At 23.3% G+C, this 26,025-nt stretch overlaps 2 protein-coding genes across 3 annotated transcripts; one reads left to right on the top strand and one right to left on the bottom strand.

The window, feature by feature from the left end:
* The first annotated feature begins 2,654 nt into the window (after positions 1 to 2,654).
* LOC117178210 (esterase OVCA2) lies at positions 2,655 to 10,026 on the top strand. Of its 2 annotated transcripts, none has more exons than XM_033369514.1 (5): positions 2,655 to 2,864; positions 4,832 to 4,997; positions 6,089 to 6,283; positions 9,575 to 9,718; positions 9,792 to 10,026. In XM_033369514.1, exons 1-5 carry the CDS (start codon positions 2,841 to 2,843, stop codon positions 9,941 to 9,943), a joined length of 681 nt encoding a protein of 226 aa, XP_033225405.1. In that variant the 5' UTR covers positions 2,655 to 2,840; the 3' UTR covers positions 9,944 to 10,026. The 2 variants fall into 2 exon arrangements, with proteins under 2 accessions (XP_033225405.1, XP_033225404.1); XM_033369513.1 differs by having other exon boundaries at positions 9,789 to 10,026.
* Positions 10,027 to 15,171: 5,145 nt separating this feature from the next.
* Positions 15,172 to 25,435, bottom strand: LOC117178193 (elongin-B). The gene is made up of 3 exons (XM_033369487.1): positions 25,277 to 25,435; positions 25,088 to 25,181; positions 15,172 to 17,066 (listed from the first exon to the last, which is right to left on the bottom strand). The coding sequence occupies exons 1-3, from the start codon at positions 25,277 to 25,279 to the stop codon at positions 16,810 to 16,812; spliced, it is 354 nt and encodes a 117-aa protein (XP_033225378.1). The 5' UTR covers positions 25,280 to 25,435; the 3' UTR covers positions 15,172 to 16,809.
* Between the last annotated feature and the right edge of the window lie 590 nt (positions 25,436 to 26,025).

Here is a 26,025-nt window from a genome sequence, read left to right as displayed (position 1 = left end):
CTGAAAATTTAACTATACTTTTTTCGGTTGAAAATTGATGTATTTTGTTAAATATTTGTTCTTTTTCGTAGACAATCTTATTTGTTGAAAATTCAGAGTTTCGCTTTAAAATTGAACAGTTTGTTTGCAATTTTTTCTCTAGACTGAAAAACCTTTTTTATGTAGTTGGAAATTCAACTCTAGTTGAAAAGTCGTATTTTTTTAATTTAACTGTTTTTCATTAAAAATTAAAATTTTGTTTGTTTGAAATATTAACTACTTTATTTTCCGCTTAGAATTCTTTTTTCTTTTGAATAAAAATTGAATTGTTCTTTCTTTGGTTGAAAATTAATTTTTTTCTGAAGGAAAACTTAAAGATTCCGGTTGAATATTCCATCGTTTAGTCAAAAATATATCTGCTTGTTTGGAGATAATTTGTTTTACTAAAAACTAAACTTTTAAATTTTTTCTTGAAAACGATATTTTTTAGTTGAAAATTCATCTTTTTCTACAGATTAATATGCTTGGTTGCAAATTCAATTATTCTCATAAAAGGGTCATAAATTTGGTTTTAAAAATTGGCGTAAATTTCATTTTATGAGTCGGTTTTTTTTTTTTAATGGTTGGATTCATAATGTTTTCGAGCCTTTTTGTGCGATTTTTTTTATTGTATCTCTAATTTGGCGCATATAAAAATTGAAGAAACAGAGACGGTTTCGTGATTAACTCTCAAACATCACTCTTTTTTTAAACTCAACCATTTTTTTGATTATTTTTTTGCCTTTTTTAAACTGAAAATGTAACTATTCCAATTGAGTATTTCATAAGATATTTTGAAAATTCATATCTTTTGTCGAAACTTGTTTTAAACTGAAAATTTACCGATAAAGTGTTTGTTGTCTATTTTCTTAATTCAACCATTTAATTTTCTTAGTTCAAAATTAATAGTTTTTTTTTTATAAAATTCATATTTTTTGGCATAAAAAAAATAATTTTTTGGTAGAAAATTAATTTTTTTTTTGTTCAAAATTTAATCATTTGGTTAAAAATTTGTGCTTTTCAGTTAAAAATTCATGTATTTTGTTTAAAAATCCTATTTTGTTTGGTAGGCAATTAATCTTCTTAATATTTGAAAATTCGTCTTTTTGTTTGGAAATTCCAGCATTTCACGTAAATATTCATAATTTTAGTGAAAAATTCACCTTTTTGGTTGAAATTAAAATTTCTTTAATTTTTGTACAAAAAAAATACAAATGCAAAAAATATATTATTTTAATTTTAAACAAAATTAATTTTCTTGGCCGAAAATGTAATCATTTCTATTTTAGGCTAATAAATGATCTATTTTGGTTCAAAATTTAACTGGTTTAAAATCGATCTTTTTTTTCGTTGAAGTTTTAACTATTTGATTCAGAATTCATCTATTTTTTTCTTTAGAAAAATGATCCTTTTGTTTGAAAATTCATCTATGTTGTTGAAAATGAAATATTTTGACGTGAAAAGTTAGCAATTTGAAGCGGTTTAAATTTAATTTAATAAAATTTTTTAAAATTATTATAAAAACAAAACAAATTATTTATTATAAAAACGCGATAATTTATACATATTCTGAGTCGATTGTTTTAAAAAATGAAAAATATTTGTAAGGGCCCGTACTGTGAAAACTTACCTTGAAAAAACTGGATTTTATTGTCTTCATTTATTTTGTAAAAAATTGGTTCTTTCTTTTTCTTTGAAATTGATTTTTTTACCTGAAAATTTAACTTTTTTGTATTTTGTTGACAATTGGTTATTTTTAACAGAAAATTCATCTAAATGTTTAAAAATTTAAAAACTTTTGTTTAGAATTTTTTTTAAACTAAATTTATTTAATATTTCAGATAAATATTCCATCATTTTAGTTAAAAATTCATCTTATTGGTGGAAGAATAATTTAATTTAAGAATACTTTTATTTATATTTTTTACTTGAAAATTCATCTTTTTTGGTTGAAAATAAAACATTTGGTTCAAATATAAACTCTTATTAAAAATTCGTAAATTTGAATTTTTATTTTTCGGCATAAAACTTTCGATGAAAAAAACCCAAATGACAAATCCCATAAAAAATGATTGAAAGAAATTTTGTAGGACTTTTTAAATTTATAATTAATTACTCTTATTTATTAAAATGTAATGTTTTAAAACTGAACTGTGTTTATCCTATTTTTGTTTGAGAATTTAACTGTTTTAGTTGAAAATGCATGTATTTTGTTAAAAATGGTCTTAATTTTACCTAAATATACATACATTTTTGAGTATAAGAAGATAAAATGAAAATGTTTTTAATATTATTTAATTATTTATTGCTGAAATATGTTGCATTGCTCCATATACTTAAATAATTTGTAAATATATTTAAAATATACGATATATTTAATTGCTTATAATTTTAATATTCGTCAATATTGTCGATTTTGATTTAAAAATATCAAAATATGTATGATTATACTTTCAGTTTTTCAACAAATTATGTAAATAAATACAAAAATCAGGTATTTTATTCTTTTTTAATTTACAGGAAAAAATTATTCGGAACATTTAATGTCGTATATATACAACTCACGTGTAGAGCACGTGTGACGTTTTCGTGAATTATTATTATTATTATTTAATTGGAATAAACCTAACCTCTTAAAGAATTCCGAACTCCAGCCTCTCAGCAAGAAAAGTAGAACGCGACACATTATTCGAACATTTATGGCATATATATCAATAAGAAATAAGTAAATTTAAGTTAGTAATCAAATTAAATGGTTTTTACATTAATGTTTATCACGTAGAGTGAAAAATTGGAGGTTATTCGATCGAGGTAGAGAAATAATGACTAGTCCAGATAAATTACGAGTAAGTAATATCAGTACATATGCATTTTAGTATAATATTATGTCCTGAAAAATAAGTTTAAAAATATTAATTATTGTTTCATATTATTTAATGAAAATAATGAGTAGGAGAATTTATCTCCTAAAAGTGACACTAAATTAAAATATAATTTACGGTTACAAAATTGAAACAAATATTACAAAAATCTCGAATTATTTATCATCACAGTAATTATATGTTCAAAAGCTTCCATTATTTATCATTAATTTTTCATCTACATTAATATTGACAATATTGATGTTCTCTGATTCGCTGATGTCTATTTAAAATTCTTAATAATTTACAATAAAGTAATTATCGCTGTTATAAAAAGATTTAAATAAGAATATTAGTGATCCCAATACAGGTGAAATAGGGCGATTTTCAACAGAATTGTTTTTTTTTTAATACTAGAAGATAAATCATAACAAAATTGTTGAATTATCAACTAAAAAGTTGCATTTACTAATATGAATTCTCAATCAAATTTTTTTATTTAATAAAAAAGTAATTTTCAAGCAAACCGTTGCATTTATTACCAAATAGTTGAACTATCAAAACAAAGAAAACGAATTTTAAACAAAATTGTTGAATGTTTAACAAAATGTTAAAAACTTTCAATAAAAAATACGCAGTTTTTATAAGCCAGTTTATTTTTAAAAAATAATCACTTTTAATCAAAGAAGATGAATTTTCAAACAAAAAAAGTTACTTCAACCAAAAAAAAGTAGCATTCTCAATCACACATATGATTTTTAATACAAAAATAACCAAGTAGTCGAATTTTCAAGCAAGAGATGAATCTTCATCATAACAGTTACCAATTTTTTAAATAGATGAGTTCTCAGCTTACAAAAGTTAGTTTTTAATTAAATGTTTCAATTTTCAATAAAAAAGATTTTTTTTTAGAATATAGTGGAATTTTCAACAAAATAATTAAGGTTTCAACAAAAAACTGTTGCATAAACAGGCGTATTTACAACCAATTATGATTGTTTAAAATTTTAATTCTGTCAAAATTAATTTTAAACCAAACAGTTGCACTCACAACCAAATAGTTTTAACTAAACAGTTGCATTTAGAACCAAATATAAATATTTAATCAGACAAGAATTTTGCTCGAAATAGTAGTTGAATTTTTAATAAATAGTCAAAAATGTTCGAGTTTATAAACAAAAAAGATTAAACATCATCCTAAAATAATTGTATTTTCAATCAATTAGATTAACTTTCAAAACAAAATGACAGTGGAATTATCAACCTGATAAGTAGAATTTCAACAAACAAAAATTTCAACCAACAAACGTGAATTTTCCATGAAAAAGTGAAATCATTAACAATAATAATTAATTCTCAAGCATGAAAGATGAATCCAGAAAAACAAGTGTTTTCCGAAACAGTTGAATTTTAGTCTAAGAATATTATTGTGTCACAAAATAGTTTTATTTTTTAGCAAAATAATTAAATTTTCAACGAAATCTCAGAATTTCAGGATAGCCGCAAAACTTAATTTTCAAAATTCCCTCACTTTTCTGTGACCTATTTTTCATTTTCCCTGACTCTTTATATTTAAAGGCCAGAATTCTAATCGTTTGTACGGATTTTAATATATAATTTAACTTTTATAAATGAAAAAAACATAATTTTGCATTTTAAATAATAAATCTTTCATTTATTATTCTTAACAGTTACTTAAAGTGCTCTGATTTTTCTCTGAATAATAATTCACTCTTAATGAAAAATAGGTGGATTTTCTTATTGGGCATTTCGCATTAAATTGAAAAAACGGGAAAAAGTGGAAGTTCCTTGAAAAAAGGGGGAGGGGGTAGGAATATTTGAAAACAAGGGGTGTAGGGATTCATGTAATAATAAAATAAATATAAAAATTCCTAATTCCTAATAAAATTCCTAAATTGAAAATATAAAAAAATTAAATATATTATTTACAGATTCTAGCAATTCATGGATACCGTCAATCAGATTTGACTTTCAGAGCAAAAATCGGATCCCTGAGGAAGAGTTTGAAAAAGGAAGTAGATTTTGTTTTTGTAAAAGCTCCTCATAAAGTTCCACCTCTAGAAGAAGCTGCTAAAGAAGAAGATTCTGAAACAGAAGGTGATAACGGCTTTATGCTAATTTCAAAAATCTTTTTCAAGATTTACAAACACACCTTACATTATTCAATTTTAATTTTTAAATAATTTAACAGCATTTTTTATTGAAATTTTGAAGTAATAGGTATTTAAAGAATTATAGATTGTCAGATATATTAATTTTATAAATATTTTAATGTTTATAAATCAGGTTGGCCGTTTTAAGTGAGGAACAAAATTCCGGATAATTTCCCGGTTCTCAAAAACTCTGTTGAAATTTAATCTTTTAAAATTAAGACATAAAAAATATTTAATTCCAACGCTCAATAATTTATAGGTATACAATGGAAGCTTTAAATAATTTTCAATTGAACAATTTTTTATTAAGTGATGTTGAACTGCTAAATGCAAATATTAAACTTTTTTATTGAACAGATTATTTTTTTTGAAATAACACTTTGGAAATTAATAGTTAAATTATTTAAACTGCTATTTTTTATTTATTTGTTTAAAAAAACTTATTCATATTAAATTCTAATGTTTGTACATTCAATTTAAAATGCTTTTAATTTTCCAAAACCTTATTTACTAGTGGCAACGCGTTTATGAAAAAATATACATTTTCGACAACAAATTTTTATGAATTCAAATTTATATTAAATTACCACGTAAAATTATGTAAACGTAAATATTTTTAACAGTTTAAAATAGAAGAAAATTGTAAATTTACTTTTCAAGAGTTGAAAACTGAAGAAAAAACAAAATCGAATTTTCATTTGTCAAAAATTAAACTGTTGAAAATTTAATTTTTAAAAGTTGAAAAGTTAAGAAAAATCGAATTTTGTATTAAAAACAAGTATTTAAAATTTTACTCTTAGCAGACAATTTACGAGATTTAAAAAAATCCCAACTAAAATCATCTTCCGGCAAATTCTTCAAAACTGCATTTGAAAATTCTTTTAAACTGAAAATGTACGCTTGAAAATAGATAACCAGAATCGAAAAAGCGGGTAATTGGATAAATTTTTTCCTAAAAACTGGTAAAATTTCCGATCAGAAAATAATTCCAAGCCTAGAATATCCTAAATAATTTTTTAATTATTTTTATTTCAGGATTTGGTTGGTGGTTCAATACTGAAGACAGAGTATTCAGGGCAATTGTACCCAGCAATTTATCAGTGGGTTTTGAAGAAAGCGTAGCTTTAATAGAAAAAACTTTTGAAGTATCTGGCCCATTCGATGGATTGCTTGGATTCTCCCAAGGGGCATCATTCGTTTCTATTCTCTGTGCCATGCAAGAGAAAAAACGTAGGCAATCAAAAAATTGATTCTTTTTGTTTTTAAAAATTTACAAATATTTTTAAAAATTATTCAAGGTGGCCACTTTAACAGGGAAAAAATTCCCGGGCATTTTCCGGTTCACACAAATTGTTCACAGTCACTGAAATTTAATTATTTGAACTTTTAAGCTATTTTTTTCATTTATACCTACTTATAGAAATTAACTGCAAATTAAAACGTTCAAAGTGGGAGTATTTTGAATTTTAGACTTTTAAAAGTAACACTTCAAATTCAAAAAAATTCAAACCCTCGAAAATTAAACATTTTAAACTTTTATAAATTGTACAGTTCAAAGATTCAAAATAATATAAATCAAAGCTTCGATTTGCAGTGCGAAATGTTGAAGAATGAATGATTAATTTTGAAAATTATATTATTTTAAACAATTTTAAGTTAGAAATATTTAAAAATTGAGATTACAATTTTTTTTAATCTGAACACTTTTTAAATTATTTTAATTTTGAGTTATTTAAAATTAATAATAGTTAAATTGTTATTTATACATGAAAAATTATTTTGAAATCTTTTCAATATTCTCTTAAAATTATTATTTTTCAAATATAAAATCATTTTAAATTTTCGCATGCATCTTAAGAAAAAAAAATTATTATCTTATTTTACATTTATCGGAATCTTTACAAATATTTAATTATTTTAAAACATTTTTCAAACATTCTGAATATCTTTTTAAATGATTCGAATTTTTCCTAAAACTTTTAATAAATCCTGAAAAATTTAAAAAATTGTTTCAGATTTTTCAAGATTGTTTTTTACACTTTTCGAAATACTTTTAAATATTCTCTTGAAATTAATTTTTCAACAGAAAAAATGGACTTCCATTTATTTAGCAATCTTAATAAAAAATTAATATTCTTTTGAAAGTGCTCAAAATACTTAACAGGCTTCTGATTTTTTTTTTAAAGTCTCCAAAAATCTGCATTTTGTTTTTAAATTTTTAAAACCTTTCAAATTTTTCTTAATCTCTTAAAAAATTCTAAAAACATCTTCAACTTACTCGAATTTTTTGTAAATTAATAATTGTTTAATTGTTATTTATCAAAATTTGTTCCTGTTTTGAAATATTTTGAAATATTCTCTTAAAATATTTTTTTAAAATAATAAATCACTTGAAATTTTCCCACGAATCTTAAGAAAAAAATTTATTATCTTGAAACCTTTCAAAATCATTAAAAAACTTAATAATTTGATTTCAAAATCTTCAAAAATCTACATTTTGTGTTACATTTTTCGGAGTCTTCGAATTTTCAATTATTTTTTAACTTTTCAAAAATTCCAATTATCTTTTAAAATGATTCGGATTTTTCCTAAAACTTTTAATGAATCTTAAAATAAATAAATTTAATAAATTTAAATAAAATAAAAAGTTTTTTTAAATAATAATTTTAAGAGTATATTTCAAAATATTTTAAAACAGGAACAAATTTTGATAAATAACAACTAAAAAATATTATGCAGAAAAAATTCGAGTAAGTAAAAGACATTTCTAGATAATATTTTTTTATTATGATTTCTAGAAAAATTGAAAATATTTTTTTATTTTAAAAAACTAATGTTAAGATAATATTTAAAAAGATTTTCAAAATCGTTTAAAATAATCTGTGATAATTTGAGGCCATTTTTTTTAATTTTCAAAAATTCCAATAATCGTTTAAAATGATTCGCATTTTTTTAGTTTTTTTTAATCTTCAAAAATTCAAATTATCTTTTAAAATGATTCAAATTTTTCCTAAAACTTTGAATAATTCCTGCAAATTAGAAAATTATCGTAAATTCTTTCACATTAATTTTTACAATTTTGGGATCTTTTCAAATATTCTCTTGAAATTAGTTTTTCAAAATAAAAACTTATTTTCCATTTTTTTAGAAATTTTAATTTAAACAAATTTTGTTTTGAAATCTATCAAAATACTTAACAAGCTTCTGAATTTTTGGGTTCAAGACTTAAAAAATCTACGTTTTGCTTGACATTTTTTAAATCTTTATAACTTTAAAAAATTATAAATACCTCTTTAATTTACTTGAATTTTTTCAAATTAATTAATAATTATTACTTGTTCATAAAAATGGTTTTTTGTTTTTAAAACTTTAAATTAATGCAATTAAAATTAATTTATCTAAATAAAAATTCATGAAAAATTTGCGTAGTAATCTCATGTTTTAAATCTTAAAACCTTTCAAAATACTTAAAAAACTGCAAAATTTTATTTCAAATTCTTCAAAAATCTGTATTTTGTTTTAAATTGTTTGAAATCTTTTCAAATTTTAAATTGTTTTTGAAAATTGTTTAAAAACCAATAATTTCAATGTTCAAAATTTTAATTTAGCTCTATACTAAAAAATTCTCATTTTTCTTAATTAAATATTTTCGAGGCCACACTTTGTTTTACATTTTTCGGAATCTTTTCAAATTTTCAATTATTTTTCAACTTTTTCAAAAATTGCAATTATCTTTTAAAATTATTCGAAATTTTCCTAAAACTTGTAATGAATCTTAAAATAAATAAATTTAAATAAAAATTATGGAAAGTTTTCGGAAGCATTTTGAAGGTCACACAATAATAAAAATTTTTCTTTCGATTCATGGGAAAATTTAAAGTGATTTTTTATTTAAATAAATAATAATTTTTTGAGTATATTTCAAAATATTTTAAAACAGAAGGAAATTTTGATAAATAACAATTAAAAGCTATTAATTTAGATAAAATTCGAGTAAGTAGAAGAGATTTTTATAATTTTTTAAGAGATTAAAAAATAATTGGAAACGTTGAAAGGTTTTAAAAAAATTTCAAACAAAATGTAGATTTTCGAAGATTTCCAACAAAAAAATCAGAAGCTTCGTTAACTGTTTCAAAAGGTTTCAAAAGAATAGTAATTTTTTATTAAGTTTGCTAAAGTAATTGAAGTTCATTTTTTATTATGAAAAATTAATTTCAAGAGAACATTCTAAACTAAACGATTTCAGAATTTAAAAAGTTAACAATTGAACTTAACACTTAAAAAAAGTTGAAATCCAACTCATTTCAAATTGCATATAATGTGATATGAAATTTGTGATATTTCAAATGATGGGTTAGATTTTTCTTCTAAAAATTTTTTAAATTCCCGATAAAAAATAAATTCACTGCAATTTTCCGCTCCAGCGGCCGCCCTGATAATTATTTTGTTTTTTTCCGTTATTTATTATTTTTTTTAAATTAAGGTTTAGCGTAGTATAATTGAATTATTATAACTTTACAGTTTCCCCCATACAGTTTGATTTTGCGATCCTGGTTTCCGGTTTTAAGTCACTTTGTGAGCCACACGCTATTTACTACAAAGAAGTAAAATTCGACTTACCAACTTTGCACGTTTATGGAGAGGGCGACAAAATAATTCCCACCAGTAAGAAAACAAGATATTTCTATTAAAATGATTTTAAATTAAATACATAAAAATATCTTTCCGTTTTCAGCAGTGGCAGCAGAGTTATTGGAACTATTTTCCGACCCAAAAAAGTATTTTATACACGAAGGTGGTCACTACGTTCCAGGAAAAAAAAACATTTATAACGATTTTATCCAGGAGATGTTAGCAAAAAAATCTGCTCGAAAAGAAACTCTCAATTAACATACCAAAATTACCAAGGAAATAAAAAAATCACATTGGTACTTAATTTAAAAAATAGCAGTATTAGTGTAAATAAAAGAAATTTAATAGTTTTTATTATCATCATTCACCGAATATTATTAAAATAATTCGCCCTAAAGTTTCAAATTCAAAATTTTGCAGTATTAAACTTTTGTAGTGGAAACTTCAAGTCAAATTTTTATTTAGAATAAAATCTATTATAGAGCATGAATTAAAATTGATTGAGAATGCTATATTATATTAAACCGATTTTTCTATTCTTAAATAAATTTAAAATAGCTCTGAAATTTCAGTTCTTACTGCTAAGTTGTTTTTAATTTTTTATAATTTAAAATAAAGTAATTATCGCTGTTTATGTAAAACAATTTTTAATAAGAATAATACTTTTTCAGAAATAGATTAATTTAAAAAAATAATTTTTAACAAAAAAGATGAATTTTTAAGGAAATAGTTGAATTAAACCAAAAACGATAATTTTCAACGAAACAGTGAAATTAAAAATATACATTTTTATAAATTATAGAGTATATAATATAAATCTACGTTATCATTTTTAATTCTCTAAATTGAAAAATCAATCAATGCATTCAAAATTTTGTTAAATTATATCATTTTAAGCATTTAAAGCTAGAAACTTTCAAAATTAAACGATTAAATTTTTTCTATAAACTGAACACTTCTTAAATAAAAAGTTATTCTTAAAATGCTTCAAAATTTTATTCCAAAATCTTGAAATATTTACATGGTGTTTGACATTTCAAAAATTTTTAATGATTTAAAATTTTTTTCAGAATTTCTAAACATGTTTCAAAATTATTACAATTTTTCCCACAAATTTTTTGAAATGCCAAATTGAAAAAATTTCCTTAAAATCCTTCTACATCTGCCAAAATTTATATTTGGTTTTAAATTAGGCCGTGGAGTATTTGCACCAAAATTTTTGTACGAATAGCCGGATTTTATCTACATACGTAGAAACTTCGTTTAAATTATTTGAAATGATTTCAAATTTTTAATTAATTTTGAATTTTTTCAAAACTTCTAAATGTTTCTTCAGCTTACTCGAATTTTTTTCTGAAAATAATAGGTGTTCAATTTTTATCGATCAAAATTCAATAATTTTAATAACAAATAAATTTTTTTAAAAGAAAAATTGAAATTGCAATGTTAAACGTTTAGTTTGTTGTTGTTTAGTTTTAAATATTTGATTTATAATTACAGATTTTTAATGAAGTCAAATATTTCTAAATATTAAGTAATTGTTCTTTTTCTTAATTGGAAAATTTCAAATTGGATGGTTTAAAAATGGAATATTTTAGACTGAAATAATATTTTTAATTCAATACAATATTATTATATTAAATTTTAATTTTAATAAGGAAATTCTAAAATTGGGAACTAATTCCGAAAAGTCTTCTAAAATTAATTATTATTTACTTTTTAAATCTTAAAGTACAGTTTAATTTGATCAAAAATCTTACGACTTTGAACGCTTTTAAATTTTGAATTTTAATTTTTAACATTTTTTAAAATTCTTTAAATTAAAATGTACGCTTCAAAATTAAAAATCTAACATGTAAAATTTTTTAAATCAAAGATTTTCGAATTACGCATTATAAACTGGATGAAATCATAATTGAAAAAGGTCACAATTTAACAAATTGTTTAGAAAACGGTTGAAATAAAAGAAAGTTGGACAGATTTTTTTTCTTCTACAAATTTGTCAAATTCAATCAACAAATAAATTAACTGTCCTTTTCAAATAAATATTAGAATTTTCAACCAAATAGTTGAATTTAATTTAAAAAATCAAATTTCAAACTAAAAATTTACATTTACAGCCAAATAGTTGAACTATCAAGCCAAAGAGACAATATTTCCAAAAAATAGTTAAATTTTCAACCAAATATTTGAATTTTCAAAGAACAAACATGAATTTTTAAACAATAGGTAACATTTATAAATTAGAGAGATTAACCTTAAACCAAACAGTTGAATTAGAAAAAAGCAACAATCGCATTTCAAATTAAATATGAATTTTCAAAGAGTTTTTTTTTAAATAGTAATTTTCATTCAAAAAGTTAAAATAATAAATTTTTAAAGATTCATATTCCTGAATTTTTTATTAACGAATTAGTAATTTCCTTGAATTTAAAATTCCAGTTTCAGTTAAGAAATGAGTAACTTCAGAAAATTTTAATAAATTTCCGGAAATTTAACTTTCCTAAATTTCAATCCTGAAATAAGTAAATTCCCGAAATTTCCAAAATTATTAACTTTCTGAAATTTTAGATTCCTTAAATTGATAAATTTCTAATTGCCAAAATTAATACATTTCTGAAGATTCCAATTCCTGAAATTTAAATTTCTCGAAATTAATAAATTTCTGAAATCAGCAAATTCCTGAAAATTCAATTAAGAAATTAGTGTATTCCGAAAATGGATAATTTACTGAAATTTCGATTTCCTGAAATTGATAAATTTCTGATGTTTTAAATCCCCGAAATGAATAAATTCCTGAAAATTACAAATTCCCTCAATTATTAATTTTCCAAATATTGAAATTCTTAAAATTAATAAATTCGCGAAATTCCAGATTTCCGAAGCTAATAAATTCCTGGAATTTCAACTTGCCCAAATTTAAAATTCCCGAAATTGGCAAATTTCGGATGCTTCAAATTCCCGAAATGAATAAATTCGCTAAGTTTCAATCTAAAAAAGAGTGACAGCCGGAATTTCCCGAAATTAGTAACTTGCTGAAAATTCCTTAAATTGATAAATATCTGAAGCATAAAATTCCTGAAATTTTGGAAATTATAATTAAGAGTAAATTCTGAAAATTAGTAATTTGCTGAAATTTAAAATAGTCGAAACTAATAAATTTCTGTAATGTCAAATTCCCGAGAAAATAAAACAATCTTGTAATAAAATTTCGACCATTTAAAAATTTCTTTAAATTAAAATTTCTGAATTCTTCTATTTTCGTTAACTTTCACTTTCGAAATTTCTATAATTTAGTTAATAAACATATTCGGTAGTTTAATTTATTTTAACTAATTTAAAACTGTGAAAATTTTCTATTTCGGTAATTATACGTTCAGTATTTTTTACAATTTGGGATTTTGCTTTCACTGTAAAATTATTTTATCCAAATAATTAAGTGCCTTTTTTTAAATACTTAATTTAATAACTCGCAAGATTATTAAAAAATAGTTAAATTTTCAAGCAAAAAATTAATTTTTATGAAAAAAACTTCAATTTCAACTAAGAAAGATGAAAAATAACAACTTAAATAATAGAGATTCAACTTTCTTAGTTGAAATTGAACTTTTTTTTGTTGAAAATTCATTTTTTTTTTTTAGAAAGTTGTTATTTTTTTCTTTAAATAATAATCACCAACCAAAAAAATTTAATTTTCAATCCAAAAGGACGAAAATATTACTTTTAACAAAAAAGTCTGAAGTTTCAACAAAATAATTAGGTTTTTAACTAAATAGTAGAATTTCATGATAGCCGCATAACTTCATTTTCAAAATTCTCTGACTTTTCCTGACCAAAGCGTTTACGACTATTAATTATTATTACCTTTTAATACATTTTAATATTTACAATACTATGAAATTTACATTTTTATTCTTTCAAAAAAACTATTATAGAGAATGAATAAAAATGAGTTGAGAATATTATAATATTATATTAAATCGATTTTTAAATTCTTAAATTTAAAAGTTGAATTAAACAAAAAATGATAATTCTCAACGAAACAGTTAAACTTTAAGCAAAAAGTGTCGTTTTTAATAAAATTGTTCAAGTTTCAAGCCAAAAAGACGAATTGTTTAGAAGAGAGTTTAAATAATCAAGTTGAAAAATTGAACTTTCAAGAAAAAATATAATTGCCCATAAAATAGTTTTATTTGAAAAAGAGTATTAATAGTTGCATTTATAACTAAATTATTAAAACTTAAAGTGAAGAGAAAAAATTTCAACAAAATAGTTGAATTTTACCCAAATTCTTAAATTTTCTACCTTATAGAAAAATGAATTTTTTAAACAAATGATCGAATTTTTAAGGAAAACATACAGCTGAATTATTATCATCTTGAAATGTAGTTACAATAAAATATAAATTTCTAATCAAATAGTTTTATTTGATAAAAAAAGTATTTTAATTTTCAACCTACAAAGATTTATTTTCAAACAATTAGTAGAATTTATTCAAAAAAATATTATAATTAAACCAAATAGTTGAATTTAAAAAAAATCAAAAATTGCATTTACAATAAAATAAAAATTTTCAGAGTTTTTTTAATAGTAATTTTCATACAAACAATTGTTTTTACAACCAAGTCGTTGAACTATAAAGCAAAAACGAACATTTTTCAACAAAAGAGTTGAATTCTTCAACAAAATAGTTTAATACTTAACAAAATATTTGAATTTACAACCGAAAAAGTTCGATTGAAACAATTATTAGAAGTTTTAAGCGAAAAAGATAAACTTAAACCAAAAACATTTTCATTTTCAACGAAAAATTTGAATTAAGACAATTTCCAACTAAACAATCGAATTTGCAATTAAAGATGAATTTTTAATCAAGTAGTGACAATCAAAACAAAATAGTTTGATTTAGAACCAAATAGTTGAATTATCGACCCAAATATTTGAATTTTTTTCATAAAAAAAAACTTTGTAAAAAAAAATAAATAAATTTTCAACAAAATAAAGTTCAAAAAAGATTAATTTTAAATCCAAAAGGACTAAAATATCACTTTATAACAAAATAGTTTGAACTTTCAAAAACATAATATGAAGGCCCCAGTTAGTGACACCTGTATTAAACTGCTTTGAAAATTATTCCCCCAACATATTTATATGCCATTTAATATTGAAGCACGTCGATTTTGACTAAACCTTCATTTAAATTTTGATTTCAACTAAACTTTTTAATAAATAAAGAAATTAATTCAGGATGTGGAACAAAAATCTGAATTAACTTTAGAAAAATTCCTGAAGAAATAAAAAAAATCACTTTTGTACTTAATAAAAAAAAATACGAGTTTTGATCCGCCCTAAAGTTTCAAATTAAAAAATTTCGTAGGAACTTCAAGTCAAATAAATATCTAATAATTTTATTCTCTCGAGTTACATAATTCCTTTCAACCTAAAAAAAGTGCTAACGACTTATTTTAAAGAATAATGAGACAAGATAGAAGATCAGAAATTATATTGTACAACTTAAGATGTAGTTTTTTTTTAAATTACTGCTTACGAAGTTTATTAATAATAATTTACAGAGAAATTCGCTTAAAGGCACCTCCTGTTTCTCCAATTATAAAACAAAAAATCGGTTAAATTTGCGAATAATTTCGAAATAAAATCTTCAACCGAGGGATGAAACTGGAAGAATAAATCAAGTGTTCTAATCCTCATTATTTTGCTGAAATTCGTTAGTTACTTTTTTCTTCAGTGCAGCAGCGAGCCTAATTGGTTCGAACGCGTGAATTTTCTTGTGAAAAAAAGCAATTTTTTATAACTTAGATCAGTCGTAGGTACAGTACTTTTTGCTAATTTCACTATCGACATTCTCTCGGGATGAAAATTACAGAATAAGCTCTGTCGATAAAAACGATGATTCATACAATGGCATTCTTTAATAAATTAGTGAAATCTCTTCGATAAAAACACTATATTGTAATTGATTATTATAATCTATATTGATGGTTCGGACTTCACTAAATTTACATTTCTTCAGGTTTTATTTCAATTCCAGAATCAAAAAGTGAATAAAATCGATGCAGAGACTTACAAAACTTTTTTTTAATCACCTCTCTTTTTCATTTATTTCTAAGCAAATCTTGAATCTCAAAAAGGAAATTTACGTATCTCTTTACCTTGTTTATTGTTTGGATTCAGTAGAAACTAGATATTATCGCAAAAAAAAAACATATATTCTAGAATTTGCGCCGTTAAAAAAGTGGAAAGCAGCCAGTGTATTTTAAATACCCAGCAGGCTTTAAAATCGACAGCAAATCAGCAAGTACAAAGAAAAAATTGCATTTCTATTAATCTTCGAGGTATCACATTGACATCAGCGATGATAAAAAACGCGACACCCTGTTTAGTCGTTTAATCACGATTGCTTCTTTAATGATTCATGAGCATGCAGTAAACCAATATAAATCAAATCAAAATAATTAAATATCCCAAATATATTTACAACTCTAACAGAAACAAAGTTTTGTTAAAGTTACTTTTCAAAAGACTTAAAAAATAAAATAGAATTTCCAATTTACAGAAGCTGCGAATGTGTAAATCACAGTATTAATATTCCGTTATTTTCAAGGAGTACATACATTGCAACTAGACAGTCAATGTTACAAAAACCCAGCAAAACTTTTGAGCACTATGCTTCCATAATATGGACCAATATTGACAAATTCAGAAATTTTCGAAAGCTCATTTGTCCGTAAAGGAAACTTTCTATACTGGAACCAAAATATAAACAAGCTAGATTCAAGTAGTTTATTCTGAAAGATCAAAAATATAACAAAAAAATGTGTCGGATGAGAGGGAAATGTTCCAAGTAATTGGTAGGTGACTCTAGATTGATTCAAAATGTACCCAAGTATGTCAAGAAAAATTATTTGCGATTTTCATTCACTACTCGGTTTTTCCCTCAAGAGCTGAACTTTACAGGCATAAACTTGTGTACATCTAGTATTCACATCATGCTTGAGTGGACTCCCTGAAATCCGTTTGAATGGCGATGTTTGTTTGTTGTAATTTTTTTTTGTGAAGTATCGCATGATATACTTCACAGTCCATTTCACACGATTTGAGGTTACTCAAGGCGATTGTTCCTGTCCGTTGGTTTCCTGGGATTTCATGACATCGGGAAGATCGGGTGGCAGAGAAAAGGGAGTCATCTCGAGGTTTTCAAAGACTCCATTTTCCTGGCGAATTGCGAGTCCCACTAGGGCAGGACTTTGAGCCTTCGCGGTTGCTGATGTTAATCCATAGTCAGAGAGAAACTTACCATCGGACATCATTACGTTATCTTTGTTAAATAGTTGTTGGTTTAGAGGTGGTATTTTTAATATACCTGAAAAAGAATTTTATTTGCGAGATTTTTTAAATAAAATTTCACAGGTACACGGGATGGACCATTTTAATCTATCAAGGGTAATATCTCAGAAAACACGTCAGATAGAGGAAAATGTTTCAGACAAAAGTTCCATTACAAAAAATACACTGACCTACAAGCGACCTTGAAAATCGCCTTCAAGGTCAAAGTCTTTGATACCAATATATATATATATAAAAATAGGTACCCTATTGTCACCTACAATTGTTCGCTATATCATTTTCGCCTATTTGACCTTCATTTGACTTTTAGAACTTTTGTCACAAACATTTTTCTGTATCTGACGTGTTTTCTGAGATATTTTCGGCGAAAGATTAAAATGGTCCACTCCGTATATCAGGCCTCGGTATCACTTCAGAGATAAAAAAAAAGTAGTGTAAACAGTGCCGCAAATTTAAAAAACCCAGTCAATTATTAAAAAGCGCATGGCGCCCTTTTCAATTTATTCTCGAACCATATCGAAATTACTCGAAACAATTTGAAGGTATTGTTGTTAGGAATCCTTTGTTTGTGATATAAAGCTGTCAGTTCTTTTTCCCATTTAAAATAAAAAGTCTGAAAACTTGAGGCTGATAAGAAATATACGTTTATATAAATAAGATATTTAATAACAATAATCAATGGAACAAAGGTGCCCAGTATTTTGATGACATGAAAACATTTTTTAAAAGTTAGAAACAGCGTACATTTTCAAATATTTGGATATCAAACTTTCGAAGCTTCTGGAAGATTTTGAGTTCTCACAATAATAAAAAAAATTGTTAAAACTCCTGGGAAAATTTAAACTAATACTTTTTTTTAAATCAGTTTAAGAAAAAAATTGATAAAAATTTCAAAACGTCCCAAATTATTTTCTAAAGTTTCGAAAAAAAATGTGGACGATTTTAAAGCCAAATTTTTCAATTAACGTGATTTTTTAAAACAATTTTAAGAGAATATTTACCAAGTCTCTAAAGCATTCCAAAAGATTTCCAAAATTGTCAAAATAGAATCTAGAAGAATTATATAGCCTTTAAAGGCAAATTTTTATTCCTTTTCAGAATTTTAAGATATTTTTTTTTAATTCGACTAATTTCAACAGATATTTAAAAGGTTTAAACATTTTGGAAATTATAAAATAATTTTAAATTTTTAAAGATTTACAAAAACTCAAAAAATTTAAATTTGTAATGATTTTGACAAAATTTCATAAACTTTTGAAGAAGTTTGAAAGGCTTCAAGAAAATAAAAAACTTTTCGAGATTCCTTGGGAAATTTTTAATGTCCTTTCATTTAGAAAAATGGACTTTTAAAGAAAATATTCATAAAACTTCTAAAAGTCCTACATATCTTTCAAACTGATTCGACTTTTTCCTAAAATCTTGCAAAATCCTGTGGTATAAAAAAAATGATAATTTTTCGATAAATATAATATCTTGAAAAATCTTTTTGCATCTTTTCAATAATCTTGAAAAAATGATAGTTCTAAACCCTCAAAAACAAATACAGAGATTAACCTAAAAAAGAAGTAATTATTCTCGATTTTTATTTTATATTAAAAATCTTTTCAAATGATAATTTGGATGAAAATTTTAATCTTTCTTAGCTGAAAAAACTTTTGTTGTTTCTGTTTTAGTTGACAATTCTACTATTTTGTTTAAAACTCATTTTTTTTGTAGAAAATTGATATTTTTCGTAAAAAACTAATCTATTTTGTTAAAAAATCATATTTTTGTGTTAAAAAAAACTTTTTTATAGCAAATTCATCTCTTATGAGAAAAATATATTATTTTTGGTTTACTATGCCTCTAGTAACAACTAATTTGTTTAGTTTAAGATTCTGCTATTAAGTTACAACTTTTTTTTTTGCTAAAATTCAACTGTTTTTATTTAAAATTCAAATCTCTTAGGTTCAAATATAATATGTTACCTAAATGATATATTCAATAATTTAATGAAAATAATAATAACACTATATCGCTAAGAAAAGCATATTTTCAAAATAAATTTGAGGATCTCTATAAATCATCTTAAACATTTTTTGGGTGATTGAGAAACTTTTTCATGTTATAAATGTAAAATTCTTCTTCATAAAAATGTAAAAGTTTGGATGAATGAAAGAAAAGACAAGACCCTTTATTTGTTAATAGCTCAAGTTTTCCTAAATGTTTTATTAACGAAAATTTTCAACACATTACAATTCTCAAGAGTTCAGAAAAATTGGTTGAATTCATTTCCAATTTTTAATTCAAATTTTCGATTCAAAGTTTTTGTATTGCTAATCCACAAAATTGAACATTTCTTTCAAAAATTCCAAAAAGACGTATGAGCGCGCGTAGCGCACTTTTTCTACTTGTCGAATTATTAAAACGAAATTACTTTTTCCCGTTTAAAATAAAAATTCCGCAAACTTCAGGTTAACGAGAAATGTAAGGTTATCTAAACTATGATAAACTAATAATAATAAATCAACAAAACTTAGGTCTCCAGCTATTAAACAAAAAATTTATTTTGTCAGTTCAAGGAAGATAACATAGGATCCAAGTAGGCAAAGCTACGAAAAATATGTGTTTTATAAACTCGATTGAAATTAGAAACGACATTTTACAGTTTATATACTATAAAAGAAATTAAACATTTAAAATAAAATAACATTTATATTATTAATTGAATATTCTAAAATATTACCGATGAAATATTTTCAATTTTTATAGTGTCTTAAAAAGTAGAAAGATTCTGCTCAAAATTTTTTATAATAATTTTTAGAGGCTAAAGAGATTGTTTTTAATTATACTTAAGCAGATATCTAAAAAAAATTGTTCTCTACTTCCATTGAAAAATGTGGACATAATGTAAAAAGTTTTCTTGAACACTGAAATAGATATTAATTTTAAACCAAAAAGATTAACTTTGAACAAATATATTTAACTTTCAACCAAATAGCTTTAATTTATAACCAAATACACGGATTTAAAATATTTAACTAAAAAAGATAAATTTTCAACCAAAATTTGAATACTTAAATTTCCAGTTTAAAAAATTGATCTTTAACCAAAGGGCCATTTTTAATTAGTATAATCGAATATTCAATTGCAAGTTACATTTTCAGTTCAAAGATAATAATTTTTAATAAAAAATGTCATTTTAAAGGCAATAGTTATATATTTCAAGCAAAATGATGAAATTTCTTCTTGTGATTACAGAAATTATTTTTTTTCAAATAATTTAGACAAAATTTGAGTAATTTTAAAAAATATTTAGAAGATTACAATTTCAAAAATATTTTAAAAATTAAACAATCGATTAATTTGGTACAAAATTGAACTATTTATTTGAAAATTTATTCATTTTTTTGATAATTCATCTTTTTTTGCAGAGAATTAATGTTTTTACAACTGTAGCTTATTTTTAAACAGTTTATTTTTTGGTTGAAGATAAATAATTTTAGTGAAAAATGCGTTTTTTTGTTCAAATTAATCTTTTTAACTGGAATTGTAACTATTTTAATAAAAATTCCAATTATTGGTTGTAAATTAACCTTTGTATTGAAAATTCATTTTCCTCTGTAGAACATTCAACTGTTTTGTAGAAACTACTTGTTTTGAAAAATTTGAAAAGGAAAAAAAAAATAGAAACTAAAAATTAATAAAATAAAATTTGAACTAACACCACATCCATAGTTCAAACTATTTGGTTAAAAATAATATTTTTTTGTTGAAATTTCGTTCTTTTTGGTCAAAGCTTAATCTTCTGTGTTGAAAATTCATATTTTTGGTTGAAAACTAAACTGTTTTATTAAAAAATAATGTGTTACATTTTTTATTGAGACATACTTATTTCAAAATGCCAGCAAAAGGTTTTACTTAATTTAGGCATGGTCCCTAATCAGCCATTCGGAAAATTTTTCGGTCTGTTTTAATTCGTTGTGATGGTGGACATATTATTTTATCCAATTAACGAAGAAGTAGAAAATAGTCTGGTAAATCAAGGACCTGATATACTTATATAATGAATTAAATAATCTTTTAGGTTTGACCCCAGAGTGTCTACCAGATGGATGATTTTAAATATCTGGTCATTCACCAGTCAATTGTTAATTTTCCCCTTCAATTATAGTTATTTTTGAAAATTCCGCGTTCCAAGTGAAAATTCTATTTTTTTTAGAAAATTCACCGCTCCAAGTCAAAATTCTAATTTTTCACGAAAATATCCTCTTTCAAGTTAGAATTAAAATTATTTTGTAAAATTACTTGTTCGAGATCTGAATGACAATTTTTTAAGAAAATTCTCTTATCGAATTCAGCATCACATATAATAGGTTCGTTGCAAAATTTACAAGAATTGCATTTTACAATAATAAATCACACATTATTTACATTGGTGAAAGAAATTGTGGTATAAATACTTTATTTCGAAGAAAGAACAAACAAACTGTATTTGTGTATTTTAAAATGTACATATTTTAGAATAAAATAAAAAATATATACTTCACAGAAATTCGTTTCTCTTTGATAGTCAAAATGGTTATCTATTTTTATATTTCAAGCTAAACTTGAAAAACAAATACAATTTTTTAAAACTCAAAATTATCATTTTTCTCGAAAATTCACTTCTGCAGATTTGCCTGAAACAAATCAAAATTGTTATTCTTTTCGAAAATTCCCTACTCGAAGTTAGAACTCTAATAAGTCTTTTGGAAAATTTTCTTTTCAATTTCAAAATTACAGATAAGTCTTTCAAAACTCCTGTTACTAATCATAATTACAGTTTTATACATTCTTTTTTCTCAATAATATTTAAAAATATGATTTTAAATTAGCGATCATTTATCAGTAACATTTTTATTTCCCAGCTCTGGAAATTCTACTTTTTTTTAATTACCATGTTACGAAGTAGAATATAAATTCTTTTGTCAAATACCCTCTTCTACGACAGAATTAAATTTTTTTTAAATTCCCTTTTCCAAGGCAAAATCGTAATCCTTTTGAAAAATTCACTGTTCCAAGTAAAAATGATCATTCTTAGCATCTACCAAAAAGATGAATTTTCATTAAAACACATGAATATTCCAGTAAAAAGGATATATTTTCAACCAAAATTTGAATAGTTAAATTTACAGTTAATAAATTGATGTTCCACAAAGGAGATCCATTTTTAATTAGAATGACGGAATATTTAATTGCAAGTTACATTATCAGTTCAAAAATAAAAATTTTAACGACAAAAAAAAAGGAATTTTGAAGGCAATAGTTATATATTCAAACAAAGTGATGATCTTTCAAGTAAAATGATGGATTTTCAATGAGAATAGATAAATTATTAACCAAAATGATTATTTTAAAACTAAAACGATGTAATATATGATACGATGATATATTACATATAGATGTAATATATATATATATATATATATATATATTTCCTTTTCAAAATAAGAATTACAGAAATCTCTCTAAAAATCTCCTATTTCATATCACAATTACAGTTTTTATATATTCTTTTTTAAACATATATCTTTATCTTTTTGATTAAAAAAATCAATGTTCAATTTTAAAGATTTCAAATGGTTAAAAACCAAATTTTTCTCTCCTCGAAATATTTGTAAAATGATTTAGAATATTTCCTAAATCTTTTAATTAATCCTGAAAAATTAACAAAATTGCCTTAAAAGTTTACTGATTTTTTTTAAAGTTTGGAAATATTTTTAAATATTCTCTTATAATTATTATTTTTAATACAAAATTATTATAAAATTTACCATGAATCTTAAAATATTTGTTTATCAACTTGAAATTTAAAATCAATAAAAAGTTGAAAAAAAAATTATTTCAAAATGTTCAAAAATCAAAATTTTGTTTTTTTTTTCGGAACTTTTCAAAATAACTAAATAAAATAACTAAAGTTTTTAAAAATTAATAATATAAATAATATTTCTTTAATAAAAACTTTGAGAACTTTTTCCATTTTTATTTATTTCAAAACTTTTATTAAAAATTCTAAAATATCTTTCAAAATTATTTTTTATTTTTCCTAAAACTTTAAATAATGCCTGAAAATTTAACATCTCTTTAAATATTCTCTTAAACTTATTATTTTAAATACAAAATCATTATAAAATTTCCCATGAATCTTAAGAAAATTTTGCATTATCTTGAAAGTTTTAAAAATCAATAAAAAGTTTTAAAAATGTACTTCAAAATGTTTAAAAAACTACAGTTTGTTTTACTTTTTTCGGAACTTTTCCAAATCTTAATAATAAAACAAAAATTAAAAATTTCTAAATAAATTTTTAAATTACTGGAATTTTTGGTTACATTTTTAATAAATCCTGCAAAATGAACTAATTTGCCTTCAAAAATTTCAAAACTATTTATTTACAATTATGGAAATATTTTGAATTTTTTTTCAAATATTCTCTTTAAATTAACTTTTTTGAATAAAAATAATTTTGAATTTTACTGGGTATCTTGATAAGATTATCTTATTCTTTTTGTTCCCTCAAAATCCCCAAAAGTTTAAACTTTGTTTACAAATTTTGTAAATCTTTTTAAAAATTCTAAATATCTCAAACTACAGTTTTTTCTAAATTAATAATAGAAATAATATTTTTTTAATACAACTTTCGGAACCTTTTCAAATTTTTATTTATTTAAAAACTTTTATCAAAAATTGTCAACTATCTTTTAAAATTATTTCTAATTTTCTCTAAAACTTTAAATAAATCCTGCAAATTTAAACAAATTATTTTTTACAATTTTGAACATCAATTTAAATATTCCACTAAAATCCATTTGTCAAAATAAAATATATTTTTAATTTTTTAAGGAATCTTAACAAAATTATTTTCTTTTTAATACTTCTAAATTTTTAGTTAGAAATCTTAAAAAATCTACATTCTGTTTGAAATTTCTTGAAATCTTTTCAAATTTTCAATTATTTCTTAATCTTTTTAAAACTCCAGATATCTCTCAAACTTACTCGAGTTTTTTCTAAATTAATCATTGCTTTGTGATATTTATAAATACTCTCCTCAAATTTATTTTTCTGAAATAAAAAAATCACTTTAAACTTTCCCATGAACCTTGAGAAAAAATTGTATAATCTTGAAATCTTTCAAAATCTTTAAAAACTTTATAAATTTTATTTCAAAATGTTTGAAAATCTACATTTTGTTTCACTTTTTTTGGAATCTTTTCAAATTTTTAATTTTTTTTTCAAATTTCTCGAAACTTCTAGGACTCTTAATACAATTATTTTATTCTTTTTATTTTGTCAAAATCTTCAAAAAACCACACTTTTTTTTTAATTTCATCAAATCTTGTCAAGTTCTCAATTATTTTTTGATCTTTTCAAAAAAATTTAATATCCCTTAAACTTAAGTTTTTCTAAATTAATCATTGTTTTGAAATTTGTTTTAATATTCTAATAAAATTAATTTTAAAAAATTAAAAAAACATTTAAAATTTTCCCAGGAATCTGGAAAAATTGAAAAAAAAATCTTAAAAGCTTCAAAATTTTATTTCATAAAACTGGAAACGGCATCACTTGTATTATAGTTCATAAAGACTTTTTAATTGTTCGTTTCGTGATTAAGCAAACGAAAATGTATGTTCCTTTGCTATAAAAATATTTGTTTTTTAAAAATAGACACGATATAAATAGTTATTTACACTTTGAAGTAAAACCAATATATATGTATATACACGAGACTAAGCATTACCAGAAAAACGCTAGTTAATTCATCAAATTTTCCGCACAAACAAATACAGCTTATCATTTTTGGAGCAAAAAAATCTCAATATAAAAAAAATGTTTTCGTAAATGAAAATGTAGCACTGAAATTTGTGTTTAATACAAAAAATAATAAAGCAACTGAAATCTGAAGTGAAATCCTGACCCCAAAACACGAAATAATCCAGGTTAGTAATACTCGGACCTGACTTGTCAAACCTCAACTCTTCATAACAAACCCAATCGTCCATTTGCCACAATTTACTCACCTTCTATAATTTTTTTAAGCTCAAGAACAGTCGTATTATCCTTCGCATCAGTGAATATCGTCATCTTCTTTCGTCGAATCATGAGAAACACATCCTAAAAGATTTTGAGGTTAGTTCACGCGAGCATGAAGCTGCCACTTTCGTTTTTCCGAAAATTTCTAATAAATTAAAACACAACCATCAACTTACCATTTTAGGTGTGTAATTGTGCCTAACTTTGATAAATTGAACTAGTAAATAAGTCTAACAACAGCGTGCCCCGCACTGTTGTGTTTATTTAAATGCCCTCGGATTTGTCTTCGGCTTCTTGCGCCCCACTGCGCCCAGCGAGTCAGCGGAAGGCGACAAATGCCAAAATCCCTTTTAGGTTAGGTTCGAAAGTTGGCGAAATGATACGGCTTTTATGATTGGTCCTCTGCTTTTTCAAGACAATTACAAAAAAGGGTGAAAGAAAATAAATTTCCGAATTCTTCTTCGAAGTAAGTCGTTATTTCATCCATAAATATTAAAATTATCGGCAAAATAATCATTTTTGCGAGAAATAATTATATTTAATTATTATCGAGTTTTCATTTTCTTTTTAAAATAGATAACTTAGTTTTATATTAATTTTATATTGTGTGACAATCCTTCCTTCGTAGTATGCTTATTTTAAATAATTGGATAAAGTTTATTCATTTAATTCTGCAGTAATTTTAAAAGAAGTTTGAATATTCGCGGGAACATATAGCTCAGTAACGTCAACCCACAAAGAACAATTGAATTTAATTTAATTGCATAAGTTGCCATTTGTTTTGGTACAAAATATGTAGTTTATATTACACAATAAATAGAAGATTTCAACTCGATAATTAATTTTTTTAAGTATAAATGCATATTAAGTATCATCAGAGATCTCTGGTATCATTTCCAAAGTTTGATATCTCCATGTTGGATAG

This window comes from Belonocnema kinseyi, chromosome 8 (genome assembly GCF_010883055.1).
Source record: "Belonocnema kinseyi isolate 2016_QV_RU_SX_M_011 chromosome 8, B_treatae_v1, whole genome shotgun sequence".
Classification (NCBI taxonomy): Eukaryota; Metazoa; Arthropoda; class Insecta; order Hymenoptera; family Cynipidae; genus Belonocnema; species Belonocnema kinseyi.
Note: the sequence above shows the minus strand (reverse complement) of the source record. Positions and strands in the feature narration are given on the sequence as shown.